This window comes from Astyanax mexicanus, chromosome 16, assembly GCF_023375975.1.
Source record: "Astyanax mexicanus isolate ESR-SI-001 chromosome 16, AstMex3_surface, whole genome shotgun sequence".
Taxonomy (NCBI): Eukaryota; Metazoa; Chordata; class Actinopteri; order Characiformes; family Acestrorhamphidae; genus Astyanax; species Astyanax mexicanus.
Window position 1 is genome coordinate 10,929,780 of NC_064423.1, and position 24,172 is coordinate 10,953,951.

Consider the following 24,172-nt stretch of genomic DNA (forward strand, 5'->3'; position numbering starts at 1 on the left):
TGACTTGACATTAGCAGTTCTATTCTAGTCACACATTTAGCTAGCTTGCTACACCAGCAGTTCAATTGTTTCATACATTTACCTCAGCAGTGTTGTTCTAATCATGAACTAGTTCAGCAGTTCTTTACTCTAGTCACATATTTAGCTTTCTAGCTACTTCAGCAGTGCATTTTTGTAATAAACCTACCTCCAGCAATGGTGTTCTAATTATGGATTTGCTTCAGCAGTTCTATTCTATTCATATATTTAGCTAGTTAGCTATCTTAGTGGAGCAGTTTTAGTAATAATTATGTGGCTTACTTGATATTTGAGTGCACATATATCTGAATACTTTCAATAAAAAAATATATGATAATACCTCATGGACAACATTAATGAGGATTTAAATGTAAAACTTACAAAGAAGAAAAATTGGAATAGCTGCTAATTTAGTGCTAATAAAAGCAGTTAAAGCTCCACTAGGTAGGATTGAGATTTTGTGCTCATGGGCTCCCCCTACAGTTGTAGAGTATAATAAATTTTTCAGGCGGATTAGTTTCTCTTTCCGTGTCTGTATGTTAGTTTGTAAAGAATGAACCAGTAGTCCTTGTAGAACTGTAAGAACTAAAGGTCGGAAAGCAGGTCGCAGTTCTCGCGAGCATTGGTCACGGCTGCCTCAGAAAACATACGGAGTCTGGTTTGAGCTCAGAGGAGCCCAGCACAGACGCGAGAGCACCGCTATTCCTCCTATTACACCTCAATGGAGCGCTGCAGTGAGTTTCAAGCTGTAATTTTACTTTTTTAAAAAGATAAAAAATCAAGGAAATCCTACCTAGTGCTGCTTTAAGATATAAAATGGAAAAAGTGCTTTGTCTGGTTTCATAGTATGTTTTTCATTTGTCAGTGGTATAAAATTGTTATAATGCAATAATTGATGCATATTGCAATGATTTCTTGAACAATATATAATCTAAAATGAAAAGTGCTTTTTTTTTTCCCCTTTCTTTTTGATTGCCAAATATTTAGTACACCCCTCCGTCTTTGGAGATATTTTGCAAGCTGCGTGTTCAACTGTCAGGAATGGGAGCACCTTGAAGCAGCTGGATGACCCCTGCCTCCTGACAGCGTACAAAAACAAACCTCCGTGTGAGTCAGTGAGTGACTCTCTGAGAGTCCTGAGACTCCGCCTGCATTCAGATACCTGATAAAGCTATTGTTGTGGTTTGTTGAGTTCAGAACATTTGGACCGAGCTCTCCAGTACATTCCATGCTGAGTGTGTGAGTGTTTGTGGCTGTTTTGTTCCCCAGCTGGTTTCGCCTTGCATGGGGTTAGCCTTGAGTAAAGCGGGGCCGGAGCCTGGGTCAGGTAACGAACACTATTCCACTCCGTGAGACTCAAAACACAACCCCGGCCGCCGCCCGACTGCCTGATCAGGTAGCCGTGCCACAACCACAGAGCAGAGCCTGCTGCCAACTGAAGAGGAACACTCACTACACAGCAGAGCAGCTACAAAATAAATAAATAAATAAATAAATAAATCAAATAAAAAGTCTACTAGTGCTGGAACTGCTGCTGAATGAATGATTCAAGGTCTGTTGTCTTCAGCAGAATTCAGGAGATGATTCCAGTTGTGGGCAGGTGATAACCTCGGACTTGAGGTGCTTTTATGATGAGTTTTGAATTGTCAGACTTGAAGACAGGACTTTTGTACACCTTGCAGAAATATAGAAAATTAGGCTCTTTGGGGTTTTCACAAGTAATAATAATGATTCTGTATCAAATGCATGCTTAAAAGTTTATTCACCTTGCTAAAAAAAACTCTTGTAGGTGATTTATATAGAACATTTTAATCCATTGTGTTTTACTTTTATATACTTATAAATTGTGCTTTTGAACCCTTTTTCTTCAAGTTTATAAACAGTAGGCCTGCGACAATTAGTCGTTATAATCGACTCCATTGACTATATAAAAAAAGTCCTTTAATTTTCCCCACAGTTAACTGTGCGTCTTATAATCTGGTGCACCTTATGTATGAATTTTACCAGTAAGGTATTAAGGAGCAGTAATGCCACTCTGCTGAAGTACAGCGTTATAAGGGTTTTTTTCAGTGAAGTTACAAAAGCACGGCAAAGTCTGGGTGAATTAGCATTAGCTGCTAACCACACCCTGGGTTACCGGAACACTCAGTTTCTCAGTCTAACGCTATCGGGCGGCATTTACATCCCGATAATGCTGCAGTTAGCGGCTAATGCTAATGCTGCTGCACCCAGCCTTAGTGCTGGAGAAACTCCACTGAAAACTTTTTGTCCTTAGACCAAAAATTGGAAATCTAAGCTTACTGTAAATAAACAGAAGTGCTTTACTCACCCAACTAAACAGTTTTAAGGAGAGAAATCTGTGTAGTTAAACATCCAGCGCTCGATTGACTTTGAAAGAATTTTATTTATTTATTTATTTTTTTAAATACAGTTTTACCGTTTAGTTTACCTAGGCGCTTTTCCTTTAGAACAGAACCATGGTGACACTCTTGTTCACTTCGATGTAGGCATCCGTACAAGGGCTGCAACTAGTAATTATTTTGGTAGTCAACTCATCTGCCGATTTATTTTTTCGATTAGTCGACTGGTCCGCAATTATTTCTGCCATTTCTAAAAACGATAGAAACAGTAGAACATGAGGTTTAAATGGCATTTAAATATCTGAATGTTGTTTAAGCATGGACATTACTGATATTTAGTGATTTAATATGTAATCTGTTGTGTTTGGGCACTTTTGGAGACACACACTAAGTCTCCCATTGCGCTTTTTGTCCTCAGCACTGTGTGTAATGTGGTACTGTTACAAATTAACGATTAGTCGACAATGAAATTTGTAGTCGACAAGTTTAAATAATCAACATTGTCGATTATATCGACTAATCGTTGCAGCCCTAATCCTTACTAGTGTCGCTTAATGCTCCATATAATCCATTGTGCCTTATTTAATAAAAGATAATTTAAATACCCATTATTTAAAGCTTGATAAAATTGGGTTAGACACATTATTAAAAACACACATGCACTGTTTGCACATATTTGCACTGGTTATTGTAATGTTCTTGTTTGCTTAAAGTAAAAAAAAAACCTTTCCATTAAAATATTGAAAAATCAATTGTTATCTTTTAAGGCTATTACAATATTACTATGTATACTATGTACTATGACTTTTACAAACACATTTTTAGTAAGTCAGTATATTGTTTATTATTGTCCACATTGTTGTGTTTGATATGGACTGGACAGTTGGCCGGGAGGAAGACAGAGGGGGATTTGTTCTTATAAAATTCTGTCAGTGTTGGCAGGTCTGCACTCTGTTAGACCCTCCTACCTCGCTGCTCCACTGTGTACATGTCAGACAGAAGCTCTGATCTGTAGCTTTACAGTTTGTGTTGGTCATCCTCTAGTCCTTCATCATTGATCACAGGGTGATGCCCGCAGGATGATGTTGCTGGATATTTCTTGTGTGCACTATTTTCAGAGCCTGCAGTAGTACTCAGGTGTTTTTTTTTTTTTTTTTTTTTTTTCCCCTATTAGAAAATCTCAATACTTTGTCATTTGACAACGTTCTCAAATGTTTTACTGTAGATGCAGATCCTTTCCTTTGTCCAAAAAAGTTCACTTACTTATTTATTAAGCATATAATAGATAAGTTAGATAGATAGGGACGTTCCACAAAGTAGAGCTTTGTGATTATTCTTCGCATCAGTATTTAAAGCACCTAAAACAAAATGAAAGAACTAAAGCTAAAGACCTAAATACATCCTCGGTTAAAGCTGTTGGCTATCTTGACTATTTTGTCAGTGTTTATGATGTGATGAGTTTTTTTTTTTATGATGTCTGCATGCTGTGATGTAGGTCTGGTTATTCTAGTTGTATTGTTGCTGTTTTTGAGCATGGCAAGTATTTTGTCAGTACTTATGAACAAGTACATACAGCTCTGGAAAAATAAGAGACCACTTAAAAATGATGAGTTTCTTTGATTTTACCTAATTGAAAACCTCTGGAATATAATAGAGGAAGATGGATGATCACAAGCCATCAAACTAAGCTGAACTGCTTGAATTCTTGCACCAGAAGTGTAAAGGCATAAAGTTATCCAAGAGCAGTGTGTAAGACTGGTGGAGGAGAACATGCCAAGATTCATGAAAACTGTGATTTAAAACCAGGGTTATTCCACCAAATATTGATTCTGATCTCTTAAAACTTTGATAATGAGCTTGTTTTCTTTGCATTATTTGAGGTGTAAAAGCTCTGCATCTTTTTTGTTACTTCAGTTTTTTTTTTTTGTTTTTTTTTTGGAAAAAAATGTCTCATGTTGAATATCTAGTAGAGGCAGGTTATATCTGTCCTGTATATCATTCGTTCAGCTGACACTGTTTTCTCATTTTTCTCTGCAGGTACGGCATGACCCCGGAGAACATTATCCTGTACGGGCAGAGCATTGGCACGGTGCCCACGGTGGACCTGGCGGCTCGGTACGAGTGTGCCGCGGTCATCCTGCACTCTCCCCTCATGTCCGGCCTGCGCGTGGCCTTCCCCGACACCCGCAAGACCTACTGCTTCGACGCCTTTCCCAGGTGGGTCATCCCGCTGAGCCATGCCTGAAACCGTGCTTTAATGATTAATTACAGTCCTGCTAGAGAAGACCTCTGCCCTGCACTTTAGATATTTCAGAGCTTCTCTTTTCCTGCTCTAACACACCTGCTCTAACTAACCTACCTTTAAAGCAGATGCTCAAGTGGGTGTTTCCCAGCGTTTTCAGCATGCAAGAAAATACTCTATTGCTGAAATAAATTTTGTAATTATAAAATAATGTAACAGTGAATCTGTAGACTCGTCACAGTGGTTTAAAAAAAAAAAAACGAGCAAAACTGACCTTGATGTGCTTTTTAGTGTTTAGGAAAATACTGTTCATGTAATTCATGTACGGAAGTGCTTTTAGTTAAATGTGAAGTCACAAAAAAAAAAAAAAAAGCAATGTTTGCATATACAGGGGTTTGACAATGAAACTGAAACACCTGTCATTTTAGTGTGGGAGGTTTCATGGCTAAATTGGAGCAGCCTGGTGGCCAATCTTCATTAACTGCACATTGCACCAGTAAGAGCAGAGTGTGAAGGTTCAATTAGCAGGGTAAGAGCACAGTTTTGCTCAAAATATTGCAATGCAAACAACATTATGGGTGACATACCAGAGCTCAAAAGAAGACAAATTGTTGGAGCACGTCTTGCTGGAGCATCTGTGACCAAGACAGCAAGTCTTTGTGATGTATCAAGAGCCACGGTATCCAGGGTAATGTCAGCATACCACCAAGAAGGACCAACCACATCCAACAGGATTAACTGTGGATGCTGTAAGAGGAAGCTGTCTAAAAGGGATGTTCGGGTGTTAACTCGGATTGTATCCAAAAAACATAAAACCACGGCTGCCCAAATCACGGCAGAATTCAATGTGCACCTCAACTCTCCTGTTTCCAACCATCTGCTACATTCTTCCACGCTTCATTTTCCTCCAAATTGTCGACACAGCTTCTCTTAATGTGGCAGGTCTGATTTTGTTGAAAGCACAAATATTGGCAGGGTTCGTACGGTCATGAAAAACCTGGAAAAAAATCTTGGAATTTCAACATAGCGATTTTCAGTCCTGGATAATTTTTGGAAAAGTCATGGAAATTTGAATGATTTTTTTTTTTTTCTGTTTATCGACTGAGAAAAACCGTGTTGTTTAAGAAAAATAATTGTATCATTTAAGTTAAATTTGCCAGCTAGCTGTGTGGGTTCTATAGCTTTCAATGCGTCCTTAGAGTTGCGTCAGTAAGTGGAGTTACGTGAACGTGAGCAGTGAGTGCTGCACATACAGCAGCATCCAGTGTGTAAACAGCTTAGCATTGAGTAGCGGCAGACAGCGTTTGTTCATTTTGTAGTTAATTATTTGGATAATTAATCAGGTTAAACTGCACCTGAACAGCAGGTTAGGTCAAATATTAGAAGCATATGTGTCGGATCATGTTCTCACCACATGAACATGCAACAAAAGTAAAAACAAACCAAAGCCTTTGAGCCTTTTTACCTGGACCAAATAGTGCTGCTGTTAAAACGCCCTAATTTACAGATCAGTCCTAAACACAGTACAAAAAGCATTCTAAATGATATGGTTTGGAAGATTCTTTTCTTTTTTTTTTCAGTAAAAAGACACTAAAATAGGATGACCTGTTTAGCAATACAATAAAAAGACAAATTATATAGAACAACTTATGCATTTGTCCTTTTGTCCTAGGAATACACAATGTGTAGCAGTATAAATGCAGTGCTGTGCTGGTGTTTCATCCATATAATGCAACTGTAGGCTGTGAAATGTAAAGGCAGGACTGAAAACCGCTGATTTACTTGATTGCCTGTGATTTTAAATGCAGGCGGGCTGAGCTTTTACACAGGGCGCAGGTTTTGTTAGGCATAATGAAGCTATGTGCCATCCTTTAGCAGGTGAAAAATCAGTGCATACTTGAAAAATTGCGCATTTTTGCCGTCCCTCTCTCTCTCTTTTATGATCCTTGCATCAACTTCGTTGTGAGCTCGTTGTGAATCTGACGGGTCGGGTCTTCGTGTTTTGACGTCAACGCTGCAGCAAACAAACCCAAACACATTTCCCCATTTTTCATCACCGTGTGTCCATCTGCACCTGTGCCCATTAAATAAGTTCTGTTAGTAATAGAGCGTGGTTTTTATGCACAGTTCTCTCATGCTCTCTCTTCCTACAAAGTAGCAAATTGCAGATAGCCACGAGTTGCACTCGCTGTATCCAGACCACTCTGCTCGTCTTCCGTCTGCAGGGTTTATTATTAAGTTAATGTCTGGCGCTGGTGGAAGTGTGTGTGTGTGTGTGTGTGTGTGTTGTGTGTAATGGGCGAATTCAGAATCGGGAGGCGTTTTTGCTGTGCACACAGGTGGCGTGTGTTAAAGCAGGGATGTTGTGATTATTGGAGTGCACAGATATTCACACTCTTGGTATTCAGTTGCTTAAACAGGTATTTGAAAGGCCAAAGCTTGGGTAGCTTGTAGTGTTGTAGCGGTCTCGGCCTCGTCTCAGACTCAGCCTTGTTTGAAATCAGTTTTATCTCAGGTTGAGGTGGAGTCTGAGACTGTAGACAAGACTGGCCGAGTCCGAGTCCTCTGTCTGAGGTGAAGTTCATTACAAACTGAACCTTTTTTCTATCATTAATGAACATCAGCAATTAATTCAAACGGACCCATTCAGTCCTTTTTCTGTCTCTAAAATCTGCACACACATTGGTTAACAGCAAAAAAACAAGCTACTCCTGTTTCGTTCAGTATCCAATTAATGCACTGTTAATTTTGAATAGTCTGATGTTAAATAAATGTGCTCTTTTTCATCGTCTCGCTGGAGTTATAATCTTTGTTTATGTGAATCATCGTGAATTTGTATGCAGGACTTCAAGACAACTAACATTAGCAGAGAGCTAGCTAACATACTATTGTTACCAGGAAGAGAACTAAAGCTTGCAACAAGATAGCTAACCTTAGCACTGTATAACTGCCCAAACCCCACCCACCTGTCTGAAACCCCCTCCACCCATATTGGGGACAGTAAGCACACCATCGCGCTTGCTCTCTCACACTGTCTCTCCCTCTCTTGTGCTGCCTCTCCCTCTCTTGTGCTGCCTCTCTCTCTTTCTTACACTGCCTCTCCCTTTCTCGCACTGTCTCTTTTTCTCTCACACTGCCTCTCTTTCTTGAGCTGCCTCTCCCTCTCTTGTGCTGCCTCTCTCTCTTGTTCTGCCTCTCTCTCTCACGCTGCCGCAATAGCTCTTGCGCTGCCTCTCCCGCTGTCGCGAGTGGGCAATTCTGCTTTCGGAGTGCTGGATTTCTGTATACGCACCTAATTCTGTGCTTTTTCTGCTTAAACACACCTGATTCGGCTCACCTGTTAATTGACAAATTTAATGGATCTGTAAGAGCAGGGAAATCAGTAGTCCGTGCTGAACTGTACTAGAATTATAGTAATAGTCCAAAGCACCCGACTCTTCCTCCTCGTCTGTCAACAGTGTGTGGTGTTATTAAACTGCTATTCTGTGTTAGTGCCAGTCTGTTAAATCAGCTAATTCAGGAACCGCCTTATAATCATTTCCACAGTAACTATGATGGAGTTAAAGTGCGTCCTGCCCTCAGGCTGTTCATACGAGGAGGCTTTCCATTCCTGATGCTCTCACTTCTACAGTCTGTCTCATCTCTCCTGTCGTTTTACATCAAACTGCTCTGAAACGCTGCCTAAGCGACATCAGCAGAAGATGCTCCTTTGCTAGAAGAGTAACGGAGGTGTAATTTGGGCTGTAATGGCTGCTTTCTCCTGCTGCTGGTGAAATGAGGTGTGTGTGTGTGAGAGAGAAGAGAGGGTGTGGAGCAGCTGTTCAGCGTGGTCATGTCTGCTATTTCAAGTCTTCGTCACACTGAGAGGAGACTTTAGTGGAGGCTCATCATTCGCATGCTGTCTCTGTCTAGATATCACAAGTACGCCATTAACAGCTTCACTTGTGTTTATTTGGCTCGTGAGCCCACACACACACACACACACTGTTTCACAGTGATGGCAGCGTGTCAAGGCTGTTGACCCCATTCTCTGATACTGATACTGCACTACAGTCATCCAGGCCTCCAGTCCAGTTTCACTGGTCTTGTTTTGTCGAGCATGTGTGCAAAGTAAGCCACCCATAAATATATTGTAGGCCTTTGTACTCTCATCAGGTTGCACCAATTGTTGACGCAGATGTGAATATGCACACAGTTAAGCACCACTATATAAGACCTATGTTTATAGCTTAAATAAAACATGAGACCACTTAAATTGAGTTTCTTTGATTTTACCTAATTGAAAACCTCTGGAATATAATCAAGAGGAAGATGGATGATCACAAGCCATCAAACCAAACTGAACTGCTTGAATTTTTGCACCAGGAGTAAAGGCATAAAGTTATCCAAAAGCAGTGTGTAAGACTGGTGGAGGAGAACATGCCAAGATGCATGAAAACTGTGATTAAAAAAAAAACTATTCCACCAAATTTGGATTTCTTCACATTATTTGAGGTCTGAAAGCTCTGAAATGTGTGTTTTGTAATTTCAGCCGTTTATCATTTTCTGCAAATAAATATAGATGACACTATTTGATTTGGAATTTTGAGAAGTGCTGTTCGTAGTTTATAGAATAAAACAATGTTCATTTTACTCAAACATATACCTATCAATAGCAAAATCAGAAATAAAAAAACTAATACAGAAACTGAAGTGGTCTCTTAATTATTTTTTTTTTCCCCAGAGCTGTATATTATAAAGTCAGTTGTCTGTACTTCCAGCTCTTCTCCTAAAAACTGCAACCTCTGATTTATACAGTCCGTGGATTCTTGTTACATTGATTGAGCCATCAACAGATTTCCCAGCAGGAACTGTCTAGAGTAGTCTGCTGAAGGCGTGTGATCAGTGCGATGTTTGCAGATACTGAATCATTAGAATAATTTAAAGTCCAAGCTACTTGCTTGTGAACCTGGCGTGTGAGCAGTTGGACTGGTGTCCGAGTCCAATTGGCTGAACCAGATTCACAGTGCTGGTCTAAGCTGGGTGCACACCAGAACAGTTTTAGCCTAATTTAGGTTGTGGTTGTTGAAATTGTCCTGATTTGGAGGGAAATTGCTTCTCGGAAACTTAACAGAGCTGATAGTTTGAGCAGATTATTATTATTATTAGAGTCAGTGTTAAGCGCTGCAGACCGATAGCACTCTGCATGCTGTTAGTTTACTTCCTGCAGGGTTACATGGCCAATGAGACATATTTTGTGAAATCTGCTCGTGTTGTTGATCAGTCATTTTTTTTATTTATTTATTTCCAACAAGACGTTCAGGCCTCAGGTAGTGGATACGTAGAAAAGCGAATCCGATTTAGCTGCTTATCTAAGTGAAACCAAGTTTCACAGCCTGCAGCCTGTTTAATACATAAAGTCTGACTTTATCAGTGTGTTTCCTAAACGTTCATGCAATGTGTCATGCATTTTGTAACTTATTCTGACACTTTTTAGAATTGTATTAGAGAAGTTCACGCTAGGTCAGTTTAATAAACAGCTAGTTACAAAACAGCCCTGCGTTTGAAGTAGTAAATGTTGCTTTTTGAAATTCACCACATTTAAAATGCTATAGAGCTCTGAGCTGCACAGGAATCCACAGGATCTCTCAGCTGTTGTTCGAATTAGAAACACTGGTGCTCACTATGCTGTGCTGAGTCATGGACTCTTAAGAGGGGGATCTGGTTAGTGTTCTAATACTCACTGGACTAGGATTAACAAGGGACTCCAAAGCGGGGGATTCAGTTAGTGTTCTAATACTCACTGGACTGGGATGAATGAGGAACTCTGATGAGGGGAGTCTGATTAGTGTTCTAATACTCATTGGACTGGGATGACTAATTGATTCTTGAGAGGGGTATCTAGTTAGTGTTCTGATGCTCACTAGACTGTGATGAATGAGGGTGTGTATCCAGCTAGTGTTTTGATACTTACGGGACTGGGAGGGTAAATACTGCTTCAGGCACATATACTCACTATATCACCATTATATAAGTGTGTTCACTTAATAGGTTAGAGGCTAAGTTCCATCTGTGTCAAAAGCAAATGATGAAAAGGGTTGTTCCTTAGTTTGTACTCACACTAGGCACGGTTTTGTTGAATCGTGCTGGAGCACAGTTCTTCTCCCTCCCCACTTTCCCGCCGTCCTGCACTCACACTGCGTTTAAACTATCCGTGCCTAAGCACGCTTACATCATTACTCATAACTCACTGGTCCTCCTCTTTTTTAATTTGCATTTCGGACGCCGGAGTTTTATCACTGATCCTGTGCAGAAAGGGCTTTTAACTTACTTAAAAAAAAAAAAAAAAAAAAAAAAAAAAAAAACACTGCAAAAGTTACATACATATTGATATAGCGCTTTCTGGCGGGGGTGCTGAATTCGGCACAACACAGACATATTCGTTTACAAAAACCTTACATCACTGACATTTATTATGTTGCTCGAGTCCAAGTAAACCTGTTCAGAGCGATCACACCAGTCGGTCGAGCCATGCTTTGGTAGGTAGCCATTCTCTGGCACGGCAAAGCTTACCTAGTGTGAGTACACCCTAAATCAGGGGTCTGCAATTAAGTTTTGCTGCGGGCCAGATATTTTCCAAGCTATTACGTGGAGAATGAGGTTAATGGGATGGAGCTACAGACCATCAGCTCTTCAGCCCAGAGGGTTGTTGAACCCAAATGCAGAAGAGTTCATTGCAAAGCGGGTAAACCCAAGAAGAAAGGAAAAAAAAATAATTAAACACATTATTTATTTTACACGGCCGGGAAAAAAACGCCCTTATGACGATATCGGGCAGAAACTAAAATCTAAGGGGAGGAATGTAAAAAAAAAAAAAGCTCACCAGAGAAGCATTTTATTAGTAGTATTTTTTTCTTTATAGTCACTGTTTTAATTTCATGTACATTTTTAAGTTCAGATTTTTGTGTATTTTCAATTAGTCTTAAGCAATCTTAAGTTCAGCATTATGTAATGTTTCCACATTTGAGGCGACTCCACTGCCCAGTTAAATGGCCACCCTCACTGTTCTACTTTCGGCTGCTCTCTTGGGCTGACCGCTTGCAGCTGTGTGTAGATCACAGGGCTTCTCTGCTTCCCCTCTCCTCACTGAACCCTTTCAACCGCTAAGTCACCAAAGTTGTTTTTTTTTTCTTTTCTTCTTTGTGACGAGACAAACTCCCCGACGCTGGTAAAAATAGCTCCTGTTTCTGGTGCACTGGACACAGACCATGGCTAAGTGGCTTTACACTGATGCTGTTTTTCTTTGATTTCCTGAACGCTCTGAGTAGATTTTAGGATTTAAGGTGATTACATCACAAAGCTGATCTAGAATACATTTAATCAGCCCGCCTTCCTCTATATTAGGCATGGGAGCTGGAATTTGTGAAATGAAGAGCTAAAGTGAGCCTGTCTGGTTCAAATCTAATTGGGGACTCTGAAGTGGTGAGAAAAAGGGAGAAAATTGCAGTGGAAATAATGAGTGCAGAAGAAAGAGGATGCCGGATATATGAAACTGAATTTCTCTCAGATTGGTGGTGGAAGCATACTCAGTAATTCTCCATACTTTGTTCTTCCTATCATTCTGGTACAGACTGATCTTAGTGTCCAAAACTGTCTGTCTGGCTTCTGACCTGGCCTTTATAATAATGATTTGCAACTTGTGGGGAAGCCACTATATTTACTCACAAAATCTTCTCGTTATGGTATAATGAGATACTGATACACCTACAGGGGTTGGACAACGAAACTGATACACCTGGTTTTAGAGCACAATAATTTATTGTGGTGACGGACAGTTCTGGTGAAAACAGGAGAGTTGAGGTGCACATTGAATTCTGATGTGATTTGGGCAGCCGTGGTTGTATGCTTTTTGGATACAATCCGGGTTAGCACCCGAACATCCCTTTCAGACAGCTTCCTCTTGCGTCCACAGTTAATCCTGTTGGATGTGGTTGGTCCTTCTTGGTATGCTGACATTACCTTGGATACCGTGGCTCTTGATGCATCACAAAGACTTGCTGTCTTGGTCACAGATGCGCCAGCAAGACGTGCGCCAACAATTTGTCCTCTTTTGAACTCTGGTACGTCACCCATTATGTTGTGTGCATTGCAATATTTAGAGCAAAACTGTTACCCTGCTAATTGAACTTTCACACTCTGCTCTTACTGGTGCAATGTGCAATTAATGAAGATTGGCCACCAGGCTGCTCCAATTTAGCCTTGAATCCTCTCACACTAAAATGACAGATGTTTCAGTTTCCTTGTCCAACCCCTGTACTTCTGGAGAGTGTTCTTCTCTTAGGTGAATGTTGTTAACGATCTTCCATGGACGTCCACCTCTTTTAGAGTTCCTGTACTCACCACCGTGCTCATTTTTCTCAGAATGTACCTGTCGATTTGGCCACTTAAAAAAAAAAGTTTCGCCATCTCTCTGATGGATTTCTTCTTTTTTTCCAGCTAAAATGGCCTGTTTCACTTCTATTAAGAGATCCTTTAAACTGCATGTTGTGGGTTCACAGCAACAGCTTCCAAATGCGTATGCCAACCTGCAGTCAGCCCTAGAACTTTTACCTAAATGAATGATGGATTAATGAGGAAATAGCCTATAGAGCCCAGAAAATAGCATTTGAGATGATTTGTCAAATTATTTTGGAGCCTGTTAAATGGGGAGCATTGTACAAAAAATGTCATAATCCCTCAGTAAGGTTGACTAACCATGACTAGGTAATTTATCACAACTATGCTACTACTAGCATAGTAGGGACGTACATATTATCTGATCAGCTACAGAGTAAGACTTGTTTGCTTGCCACTTTCTGTTAATCTTAAAAATTGCATGATCTTCACATCTGTGGAGAAGTGTGAGACGCAGGAAACTCAATCCAGTGTTTGGAAATTGGACGCCTGTAGTCATTTCTTACTGATTGTCTTTTAAAATCTTACATTTGAAGTTGATAAATCTTCACTCAATTTCTCATTTTTGCAGCTTGCTCAGTTTTTGCTTGCATAACTTTAAAATCTGACTATTCACTTACTGCCTAATACAGGTGCATCTCAAAAATTAGAATATGATAAAAATACTTTATTTCAGTAATTCATTTTAAAATGTGAAACTCATATATTATATAAGATGGATTACACACAGAGTGATCTATTTTAAATGTTTATTTCTTTTATTGTTGATGATTATGGCTTACAGCCATGACTCTCCAAACCATCAAGCAGCTTGGACTGTGTGTCTCTCCACTCTTCCTCCAGACTCAGTTCCTTGATTTCCAAATGAAATGTAAAATTTACTGATGATCAGTGATGGTTTGAAGAGACATGTCATCTGCTGGTGTTGATCCACTGTGTTCTATCAAGTCTAAAGTCAGTGCAGTGTTTTTTTTTTTTTGTTTTTTTTTAACCAGAAAATATTACAGCACTTCATGTTTCCCTCTGCTGACAACTTTTATGGAGATGCGGATTTCATTTTCCAGCAGGACTTGGCACACTGCCCACACTGCCAGAAGTACTAATTGGTCTTATAGAATATTCTAATTTTCTGAGACACTGATTTTTGGGATTTTCATTGGTTGTAAGCCATAATCATCAACAATAAAAGAAATAAACGCTTAAAATAGATCACTCTCTCTGTGTAATAAATCTATATAATATATATAAGGTTTCACATTTTTAATTGAATTACTGAAATTAAATAATTTTTCAACCATATTCTAATTTTTTTTGTATTCACAGCTTGACAGGTGCAAAGTTGGAACTATATCTAGTTGTTAATTTCAGGTTTTCAGTTTTGAAAAAGGGTGAGATTTAGTGGGAATTGGGTTGAGAATTGTCTTTAACAAACTGAGAAGAAAAACCTGAGTAAAAATCCCGATAAAAAAGCTGTCAAATTCCTAAAAAAAAAAAGCAATTGAACACGTCTTTTACATACATTCGCTTTGCGATTGTTTAAAACCGCACTTAACACATAAAAGCAGTGTAATGGGTTGCCTTCCTGCCGTGCTTTGCAGGATGGTGTTTGGCGCTCCAGCTGTGATCAGAGACAAAGAGAGCAAATCAAAAACTGGCTGGCAGAAATCATTCCCTCCACACACTCTATCTCTCTCTCTCTCTCTCTGCCACTCGTCTTGTCTTTTATTCCCACTCGCACTTGTTCACACTGCATGGAAGTGAAAATTAATGATTGCTATAGGGCTACTCTATTGTAATAAAAGTGTTTCTCACACATTCTTTCTCTGTCTCGTTCTGTCTGCCTTTTGATGGATGAATAGGAATAGTCCTGGCTCTAACACTCACTCCAGTGTCTTTGCTAGTGCCTCATTATAGCAGCTTCGTTTTTTTTTGGTAGCTTCAGTAAAGCAGAGCTGGCTGTTTAGAGTGAGTCTGTGCCACTAATGGTGCCCAAACCTGGTCTGTAATGAATGTAAGGCTGTGGTGATTGTCACTCAGCTGCCTTTCAGTACACGGTTAAAACCTTGAGCAGGAAACAGGGCTTTTAAAGGAGCTAGAAGTTCCATCGACACTGTTCGTTTGGGTTTAGACTCGAAACCAGGGTCTTTCAGTAATTGGAAACTTTACTATGGTGTAATTCAGGAAAATAAAGTTGAGAATATCGTAACTGAAAAGCGTGGTCACTTGGTTGCCGCTAATTCAAGACTGCAAATTGCATACTCACATAGGAAACTACTGGTCACAAGTCACGCTATCATCTGCTAGTGTGAACCTTAGGTTATACTTGCCCAGTTTTCAATTGCATAACTTAAAAAACTAACTGTTCACTTACTGCCTAATATTATATCCATTCCTTGACGGGTGCAAAATTGGTACCAGATCCAGTTTTTATTCACAACAACTGTATAGACTGCAGCTTTCCTGCTTCTATGAGGCACACCGTATTATAAAGTGCTTTTTAAGTGACAATACTAAGAAACAAGGATATCTCCATGTTTCTCTTCTTATTCAGCAAGTAAGCAAAACTGTATTTCTTTAAAAAAAAATAATAATAAATACTTTCTAAGTCAAATGAGTGCTGGATGTTAATCTACACAGATTTCTCACCTGAGAACTGCTTATTTGTGTGAGTAAAGCACTTCGGTTTAAATGACAGTAAGCTTAGACTTTCAATATTTCTGTGCGGTTAGCAGAAATGCTAACCACGGTTAGCAGCAGTGCTTAGTGTATGACAGCGATACACTGAGGAACCATGAGTGTTCCGGTAACCCAGGGCGCTATTAGTTAGTGATTTTAACTCTGTACACGCAGGCTGCACTCTGATATACTCACCTCTGAACGATGAAAGAGCTAGAGCTGTGGTTAGCGGCTAATGCTAATACTGCTCCAGCCTTAGTGCTGGAGAAACTTCACTGAAACTCCTTTAACGCTGTACCTTAGCTGAGTGGTTTTACTGCTTCTTACAACCTGACTGGTAGAATTCAGGTGGCTGAGATGATGTGGAGTCTACGGTTTGTCGATTTTACGGAAGGAATTGGGGGTATGCTGCTACTTCAGTGTACACGTGTGTAGCAGTGTCTGAAGCATCGTCCACTTTCTATATATCTTCTGTGAGTTGGATTTTGTCTGTTGGTTAATTAGGTAAAATATACTGTTTTTCCTCTTTTATATTATATATATAATGGATGATATGAAGGGTTTTTGTGACCCGCTGTGCATATCATTTGAGGACTTTAGCTATCTCCTGGATAAAAGGAGAACTTTTTTCAAGAAGCAAGATACCCATATATGAAAGGCTATCACTCCAAAAAAAAAAAAAAAAGGCTTTTTATGGGTATATTTGCAGTGTATTTTGGGAAAACAGGTCGTGATGTTAAAGTGGCTTGCAAGATGTCGCTCACACTGTAAAACAAGCAACGAACATTTCTGGCATTTAAGAAATCCCTCCTCACATCCGACTGTTTGGCCAGTTAATCAGACAACACTTCTCCTTTTGCACTGCACAACAAATGATGCATGATGAAGCTACAATTTGGCGTTAAAGTTAAGTGAGTTAAAGTCAAAGACAAAGTGCTGGAAGGAAATGTATACAGCGTTTAAAGGCTCTGACACATTCGGCACCATGGGCTCTTTTGGGTCTTTAAATATACATATTATTTAAATTTTTTCCCCATTTTCTCAGTTTATCTAGTACAATTTTCCCCAACCATTCAGCTGCTAGTCATGTGTGTATATACACAAGGAGGGTGAAGACCAGCACATGCCTCCCCTGACACATGTGAAGTCAGCCACCTCCACCACCTTTTCCAACATTGCCAAGTAGCATCACAGCACGCTCGGAGTAAAGTGCAGCAACTCTGTTCAGATACATCAGCTCACAGATGCCTTCTGCTAATCGACATCACCCTAGGAGTGATGAGGGGAGAGAGCGCCATCTACCCACCCAGAGAGTGAGCAAGGCTAGTTGTGCTCTCTCAGGGCTCCGGCAGCTGGTGGCAAGCGGCATGACAGGGATTCGAACTAGCAGCTTCCCGATCATAGTGGCAGCGCTTTAGACCACTGAACCACTCAGCACTTTTCTTTTGGGTAAATTAAAAATTTTATGTCAATCATACGATTCCATCTGTGTTCTCAGAATTGCAGAAATTATAATCAGATTCTGATCAGATTTTTTCTTTTATTCCTTTGAAATCGCTCCAATACTAACACTGGGAATCAGATCTTTCCTATATTTAGTTTAATCACATGCCTCTCCCCCACAACACACTCCTGGGTTTAAGATCAGACGCTCTCCTTCGGTGGGATGGATTCTGAAACCCGAATGACATTCCACAACACCATCCCTGTCTGTGTCTGCGGAACTCCAGGCAGCCTGCCGTGGATTCGGTTCCAGACGCTGACTTTCACCGCCTTCACTTTGCCAAATCCGACAATCTGAGCCGCGAGTGTGTGTGTGCGCGGTGGGGGAGTGCCATGAATGGACAGTCAGGCTGTATGAAAGTTTAATGACTCGACCGTCTCTGTGGGCTGCAGTGTGCCATGGTTTGGAATATTAAATCTGCATCCAGCACGGCAGGGCCGGAGAGAGGGGAAGCGGGGACTTGGCATGTGTAGTTGAGGTCGTTTTGAAGGAACCGGGGATGTTACGCTGTTTTTGTTCAGTTGGCAAGCTGTTGTTGCAAGCTTTTCATTCCTCAAGGAAGCCATCCTGGTTCACCTCAGCTGTATAAACTAGAAAAGGGGGTCCAGATAGGGGTGGGCAATATAGTAAAAAAAAAAAAAAATCAGTGTTTAAAGATCATTTTACTGTATCGTAATATTTTTCTACACTAATCAGAAGGAAGGATTGGATTATAATGCTCTTCTGAAGGAGCATAATAGTGAACAGGAATTAGGGCTGCACGATATTGGAAAAAAATTACGTTGCAAATATTTTTTTTTCGACTCTATATATCGCGATATTAAACAATGCAGGACACATGATATCCCCAGCCCCGCCCCCACCCACATGCATTCTCGCCTCCAGACCGAACAAGAGCTGAGTCAGAGCCGAGCACTCAAAACCCGAGGAAAACAGCAAAACAACAGCAATCAAGCCTTTAATCAGGCATTTAAATGGCTTTTTAAAAGGTTAATAAGAGATTGTTTTTTTTTTTTTATTAAAAGCGTGAATTGACGTGACTAGAAATATCTGCACCGAAAAATAGGGTGAGATGAACAATCTGTTCAGAAAAGTGTTTTTGTACATCATGATTAGGGCTGTGTATTGGCAAACACGTACCAATACAATACATTTCATGATACGGGGTTACGATTCAATACAAGATCAAGATATATTGCAATATTGTTAAAAAAAAAAAAAAAAAATATTGCATTTGTTTCAAATTGTTCTAGTTTAAAAAAAGACAATTATAAAATCTGATTTATTTTTACTTTTTTTATATCTAGTCTGAACAGTGGATGGGTCAAACGACAGAGTGCAACATTGCTTTCTAGTGATCACGGTTTAATCCCAACACAAATAGACCACTTCTGACACCAATCTCTACGTCAGCATTGTATTTTTTCAAAAATGTATACTTTATTGCAAAACAAAATATCGCAATACTTCGATATATTGTTATTTTCTTACACCCCCATCACAGTGATGAGTCGTGATATTGTCTATTCTCTTGCAACCCAAGGTGGGTTTTGATATCCTAAACAATAAGGCACTAAGTTAAATAGCACTAAGTTGTTGTGATCTTTCAGTACAGCCAGCATTGATCAGCCCCCACTCCAGAACACTGTCATGTCCAGCAGCACACTTCTCCAGCTCTGTTTTTCTCAGTAGATGCAGCGTTTGGATCCTGTAGTCATTGTGTATGAAGTGATTTCAGACTGAGTATTGTTTTAAAGCTTCTGTAGACCACGCTTTCATACTGTCTAGGGTGTAATTGCCCCATTAGACTGCTCCATGCATTAATCTTTCAGCTAACCTCAGTCAGTGCTCCTGTGCTTTAACGAGGATGCTAAGCAATAATTAGTCATGTGGAGCTCTGGATTAATTAGTATGCCTAATTGATATGCTGCTACATGAAATGCTTGGTACATACAGCTTTCTCCGCCAGCACCGCCAGCCATGACAGATTGCTCTTACAGGAAACCAAGGTGTTTTTGCTGGACGATTAATTTTGAGCACCCCTGGTATTTATTATATTGTTATTATATATATATAAATGCACATATGTATACAGCTCTGAAAAAGAGAGACCACTTCAGTTTCTGAATAAGTTTCTCTGTTTTTGCTATATATAGGTATATGTTTGAATAAAATGAACATTTCTTAGTTTCTTATTCTATAAACTACGAACAAGATTTCTCCCAAATTCCAAATAAAAATGTTATTTAGATCATTTATTCGCGGAAAATGAGAAATGGCTGAAATAACAAAAAAGGTGCAGAGCTTTCAGACCTCAAATAATGCAAAAAAAAAAAAAAAAAACACGTTCATATAGAAGTTTAGAAATCAATATTTGGTGGAATAACCCTTTTAATGGTTTTTAATCACAGTTTTTATGTATCTTGGTATGTTCTCCTCCACTAGTCTTACACACTGCTTTTGGATAAATTTATGCCACTTTTGGTGCAAAAATTCATGCAGTTCAGTTTGGTTTAATGGCTTGTGATCATCCATCTTCCTCGTGATTATGTTCCAGAGGTTTTAATTTGGTAAAATCATCATTTTGTAGTAGATTGAGTTTGAAAAAAAATCTTCATTCATTCACTTTTTCATTAATTTTGCCATTTTTTCAGCATATTTTTTTTTTTGTGAATGAGTGGACAAATTAATTAGCCTAAATCTTAAAGATATTCTATTCATATATTTACCTCAGCAGTGCTATTAGATTTCCAAATGTCTCAGGAGAGATAATTTCATAAATCTACCTTTTCAGTGCCATTGCAGTCATACATTTACCTCATGTATTCATATATTTACCTTAGCTGTGCTATTTGATTTATAAACCTCTCTCAGTAGCGATAGGTTCATCTTCCCTTGCAGTGCTACTTCAGTCGTACATTTACCTCGCTAGATATATTCTATTCATGTTTACCTCAGCAGTGTTGATTTGATTTATACATTTCCCTCAGTGCTATTTTTGTCATAAATTTACCTCAGCAGTGTTATTTGATTTGTGAATGTCAGTCAGTAGAGATAATTTAGTCATAAATGTGCCTCAGTAGACATTGTGTATATAAAGCTACATTAGCGTTCCTCGCTACCTTTATTAAACTCCTGAAGACAGAGCTCTTCAAAGAGCACTTACTCTACTAACACCTCTAACAAACTAACTACTTCTAACCTCATTTTTGCCTTAGACTTTTTGGTCTTCTATTGCTAAATGTACATCATTATTTGTACGTCGTTTTATATAAAAATGATATCATCTCTAATCCCAAACTCCTGCTACAAATACTTCACCCTAATCCACCCTAATTCTCTTCACTGATCTAACCTGCCGTCTTCCTCTCTCTTCTTGTGTTTCAGCATCGACAAAGTATCGAAGGTGGCGTCTCCCGTCCTGGTCATCCACGGCACGGAGGACGAGGTCATCGACTTCTCCCACGGCCTGGCCATCTACGAGCGCTGCCCTCGCGCCGTGGAGCCGCTGTGGGTGGAGGGCGCCGGGCACAACGACATCGAGCTGTACGCTCAGTACCTGGAAAGACTGAAGCAGTTCATCACCTTTGAGCTGGCTACCTCCTGAACACGCGCCCGCGCACACACAGTTACCACAGTACCACTCGCCCAACTGCGCCAACCAAGACCACGGCACACCTTCTCTTCTGAGGAGCTCCTCCAACACCGGGGCTGAGGAGCACCATCAAGTATTTGCACTTGCTGGGATGAAACAACTACAAAAAAAAAAAAACAGTAAAATAAAACAAAACAAAAAAAAAAAAGAATAATACTCTGAACTTGAACTGTTTAAGGCTCTGCTGCAGCGGCGACAGTAGTTGGTGTTGGTGATGGTGGTGATGAAGTTGAAGATGCTGAAGATACGCAGCAGAGCCTTTCCATCTCTACAGGGGAGGGAAGGGGAGGGGGACGGATTGGGGAAAGGAGGGGAGGGGAAATGAAGTGGGTGGGGTTATGTGGGGGGAGGGGGGTGGGACGTTTTAACAGGTTTGATTAACTGATATTCTTCTTTTCTACCTTGATGAAGAAAATTTCAAGAAAGATTTTTGCACCAACTTTTTCGTGTTGTTTTTGAACTGTTTAATTGAATTTTTTTGATTCTCGTCTTTTGAGTAGTACCCAGCTCTTTGTTGGGGAAATTAACGGATGCACTTTTATCGTGCAAATATTTTCAGGTGACCACTGTATATTTTTTTTTTTCCTTTTTGTTTAATTTTTTTTGTATTATTGATGATCTGATTTGTTTTTAATGGCATTTGTTTCGTGGCATTCCATTTCGATTCTCTTGAACTGAGATGAAACTTTGATGATGACTTTGCTCTCAGAGTTTTTACGAGGCCAGTCTGTGGGAGCGAGAGAAGAGTGTGTACGTCTGTTCTGTCTTCGTTTCTTTCTTTTTGTTTGTCCGGTGAACGAATACACGAATACTGCCCAGGGAAAACTGCTCAGTTGAAATTGAACTGGAAGAAAAACTTGCCTTACTGAGACCGAGAAAGATAAGAAAAGAAGAGAAATAGAAGAGAGTGAGAGAAAGAAAGACAGGAAGAGACCGACAGACAGAAGGAAAGAGAGAGGGAGATATCCACTATGAACTGTTTGGCTCTGGAGCATGGTGCTTTGTGTTACTGAATTTAATCAGGGCATTGTTTTTTTTCTGTGTAGAAAAGACACTACGATAATCAATACACTAAATAATGATAATAGGGTCTTAAAAATGTGAACTACTTTTTTTGATCATTTCCTTTGTTTGTTTTTTTTGTATGCTTATTTTACTTTAGCGCCAACACTATTATTAGTAAGCCTTACACCCTCAGACATTTTTGGGCCTTTAAAGTTTTTTTTTTTTGGGCCTTTAAGGGTTTGTTTGGGCCTTTTTAAGGTTTTTTTTGGGCCAGTGTTCTTGGGGTAAATGCTAGCTGCTACTCTTCGAATAAGGAAAATCTCAGTTATTTCATGGGAACGGGCTTTTCTCGGGGTGAACGCTAGCTGCTACTCTTTTAAACAAGAAAAATAATCACTGTGAAACTGAACTTTGGCAAAAATAGGTAGTAAAAAGGTACAAAGTCCAACACTGACCGCATTGAGCCAGTTCTCTCGACGTTTTCTCCATGTTTCGCAGCTTCATCATCATCTTTTTCTTCTTCTTCAACCCCAAAGGACACGAACCCCTGCAAACAAAGAGCGAGTATCTAGATGAAGAACAATACCAATGCTTTGCTTGGAGGGTTCACTTTTTCTTTCGTAGGAAGGGAGCGGCTTTGCAAATGTTAATGTATTCAGGCCTGTGTTTCAGGGGTAGCACTAGACATTAGAACGACATGACTTGAACTTGGACACGTTTTTTTTTTTTTTTTTTTTTAACTTCCGTGAGAGCTTTCCTTGCTCGCTCCCTCGCTCACTCACTCACTCGCTCGCTCGCTCGCTCAGTGACAAAGGAAGAGTTGTATTGTTTAATTGGAGCGGCGGCTGCTGTTGTTACCACTTGATGACGATTGTCTGCGAGATGAAGAAGTGACTTTTTGGACTGTTTGGGGCGGGTGGGCTGAATTTCTAATGGGTTTGGATCTGTGTATTGCTGTAGGGTGGTGAAGCAGTAACGGTTTGTTTGTATGTATGTGTGTGTGTGTGTGTGTGTAAACAGGATGTCGTCTTGTTTTTCATCTCATTACCAAGGGTCCTAAAAGGAGGCGGGGCCAAAGAGACCTTCCCTTTATTCAACGGGAATTCCCTTTATTTATCTCCACAATCTACAAGCTCTCCAAGGTCTTTTCAATTGAGACTCTTTTTAAAGAACGGCTGACTGAACCACACCCCCCCCAACCGACTGAGCCCCGTCATTGTTTTGATACTGAAGTTTTTACGGTGTTTTTTCCAGTACTACTTCATATTATTATCTTTACACCTCTTTTAATGCTGGTTTGTAAGATATAGATATAAGATGCTCTGTACTGTACACACTTCTCTAACTCCTCTCTATAGATAGATCGGTGCAACAGGAAATAAACGGATGGTATTTAGCCTTTCTTTTTTTTCCTTTTTTTTTTTTTTTTATTAAAAGAAGTTTGACACTGGAATCACTGTATGCAAGTATGATACAGAAAAATGAAGTAAAGCTAGTTGGTACAAACAGTGCTAGTGTAACTGTTTTAAACTGTTTTCTTTCTCCTCGGATTAAAAATGAAGAAGCCTTAAATGTGCCGTGAGACAGATTATTACTCTCTTTATGTTGGCTGTTGCTTCAGGGCGACACACTGGATGTTGTTGTATTGCTATGTAATGGAATAAAGGATGCATGGAATCATAAACACGTGTGTTCATTTTTATGTAGTTTATAATCTACATAGCTACTGTATCTGTTATAAATTGTTTAGGAGCTTGGATAGTTATTGAACAGGGTTTCATCCAGTATGAATTGATGAAAATGTGATTACTATGGAGGGTTTTTAAACTACAGATAGTTAAAGTGCACATCCTTTCACATGAACTGTTTGGTATATAAAGCCACAACGTGTGCCACAGCAGATAATAATGCATGCTGCATTAAATCACATAAGAACTGCTGATACTGATACTGACACTTCCCTCCGAAAGTATTGGAACAGTGAGGTCAATCCATTTTTTTAGTGCTGTAGACTGAAAACATTTGGGGTTGGCATTAAAATATAAATATGAATAAAAAAAATCAACATTTCAGCCTTTGTTTTTCAGGTATGTTTCACAAATAGAACAACAGTTTGGAATGTCCTAAAGAAGAAAGTTGTCACGGGTGTACTAAGTAACGAGTAATAAACAGGTAGACCAAGGAAAAGCACAGCAGTTCATGACAAACATATTGTGAGTTCTGTAAAGAAAAGCCCTAAAACAACTGTTAGTGACATCAGCAACAACCTCCAGAGAGCA

At 39.6% G+C, this 24,172-nt stretch overlaps 1 protein-coding gene across 1 annotated transcript in view; it reads left to right on the forward strand.

The window, feature by feature from the left end:
* abhd17c (abhydrolase domain containing 17C, depalmitoylase) overlaps window positions 1–23,577 on the forward strand; it is a 61,727-nt gene extending 38,150 nt beyond the window's left edge. The window contains exons 2-3 of the mRNA XM_049465661.1: window positions 4,416–4,595; window positions 20,621–23,577. Of these exons, the coding sequence (XP_049321618.1) occupies window positions 4,416–4,595; window positions 20,621–20,840 (400 nt within the window). The 3' untranslated portion in view covers window positions 20,841–23,577. The remainder of the gene's footprint in view (window positions 1–4,415; window positions 4,596–20,620) is intronic.
* Window positions 23,578–24,172: the final 595 nt, after the last annotated feature.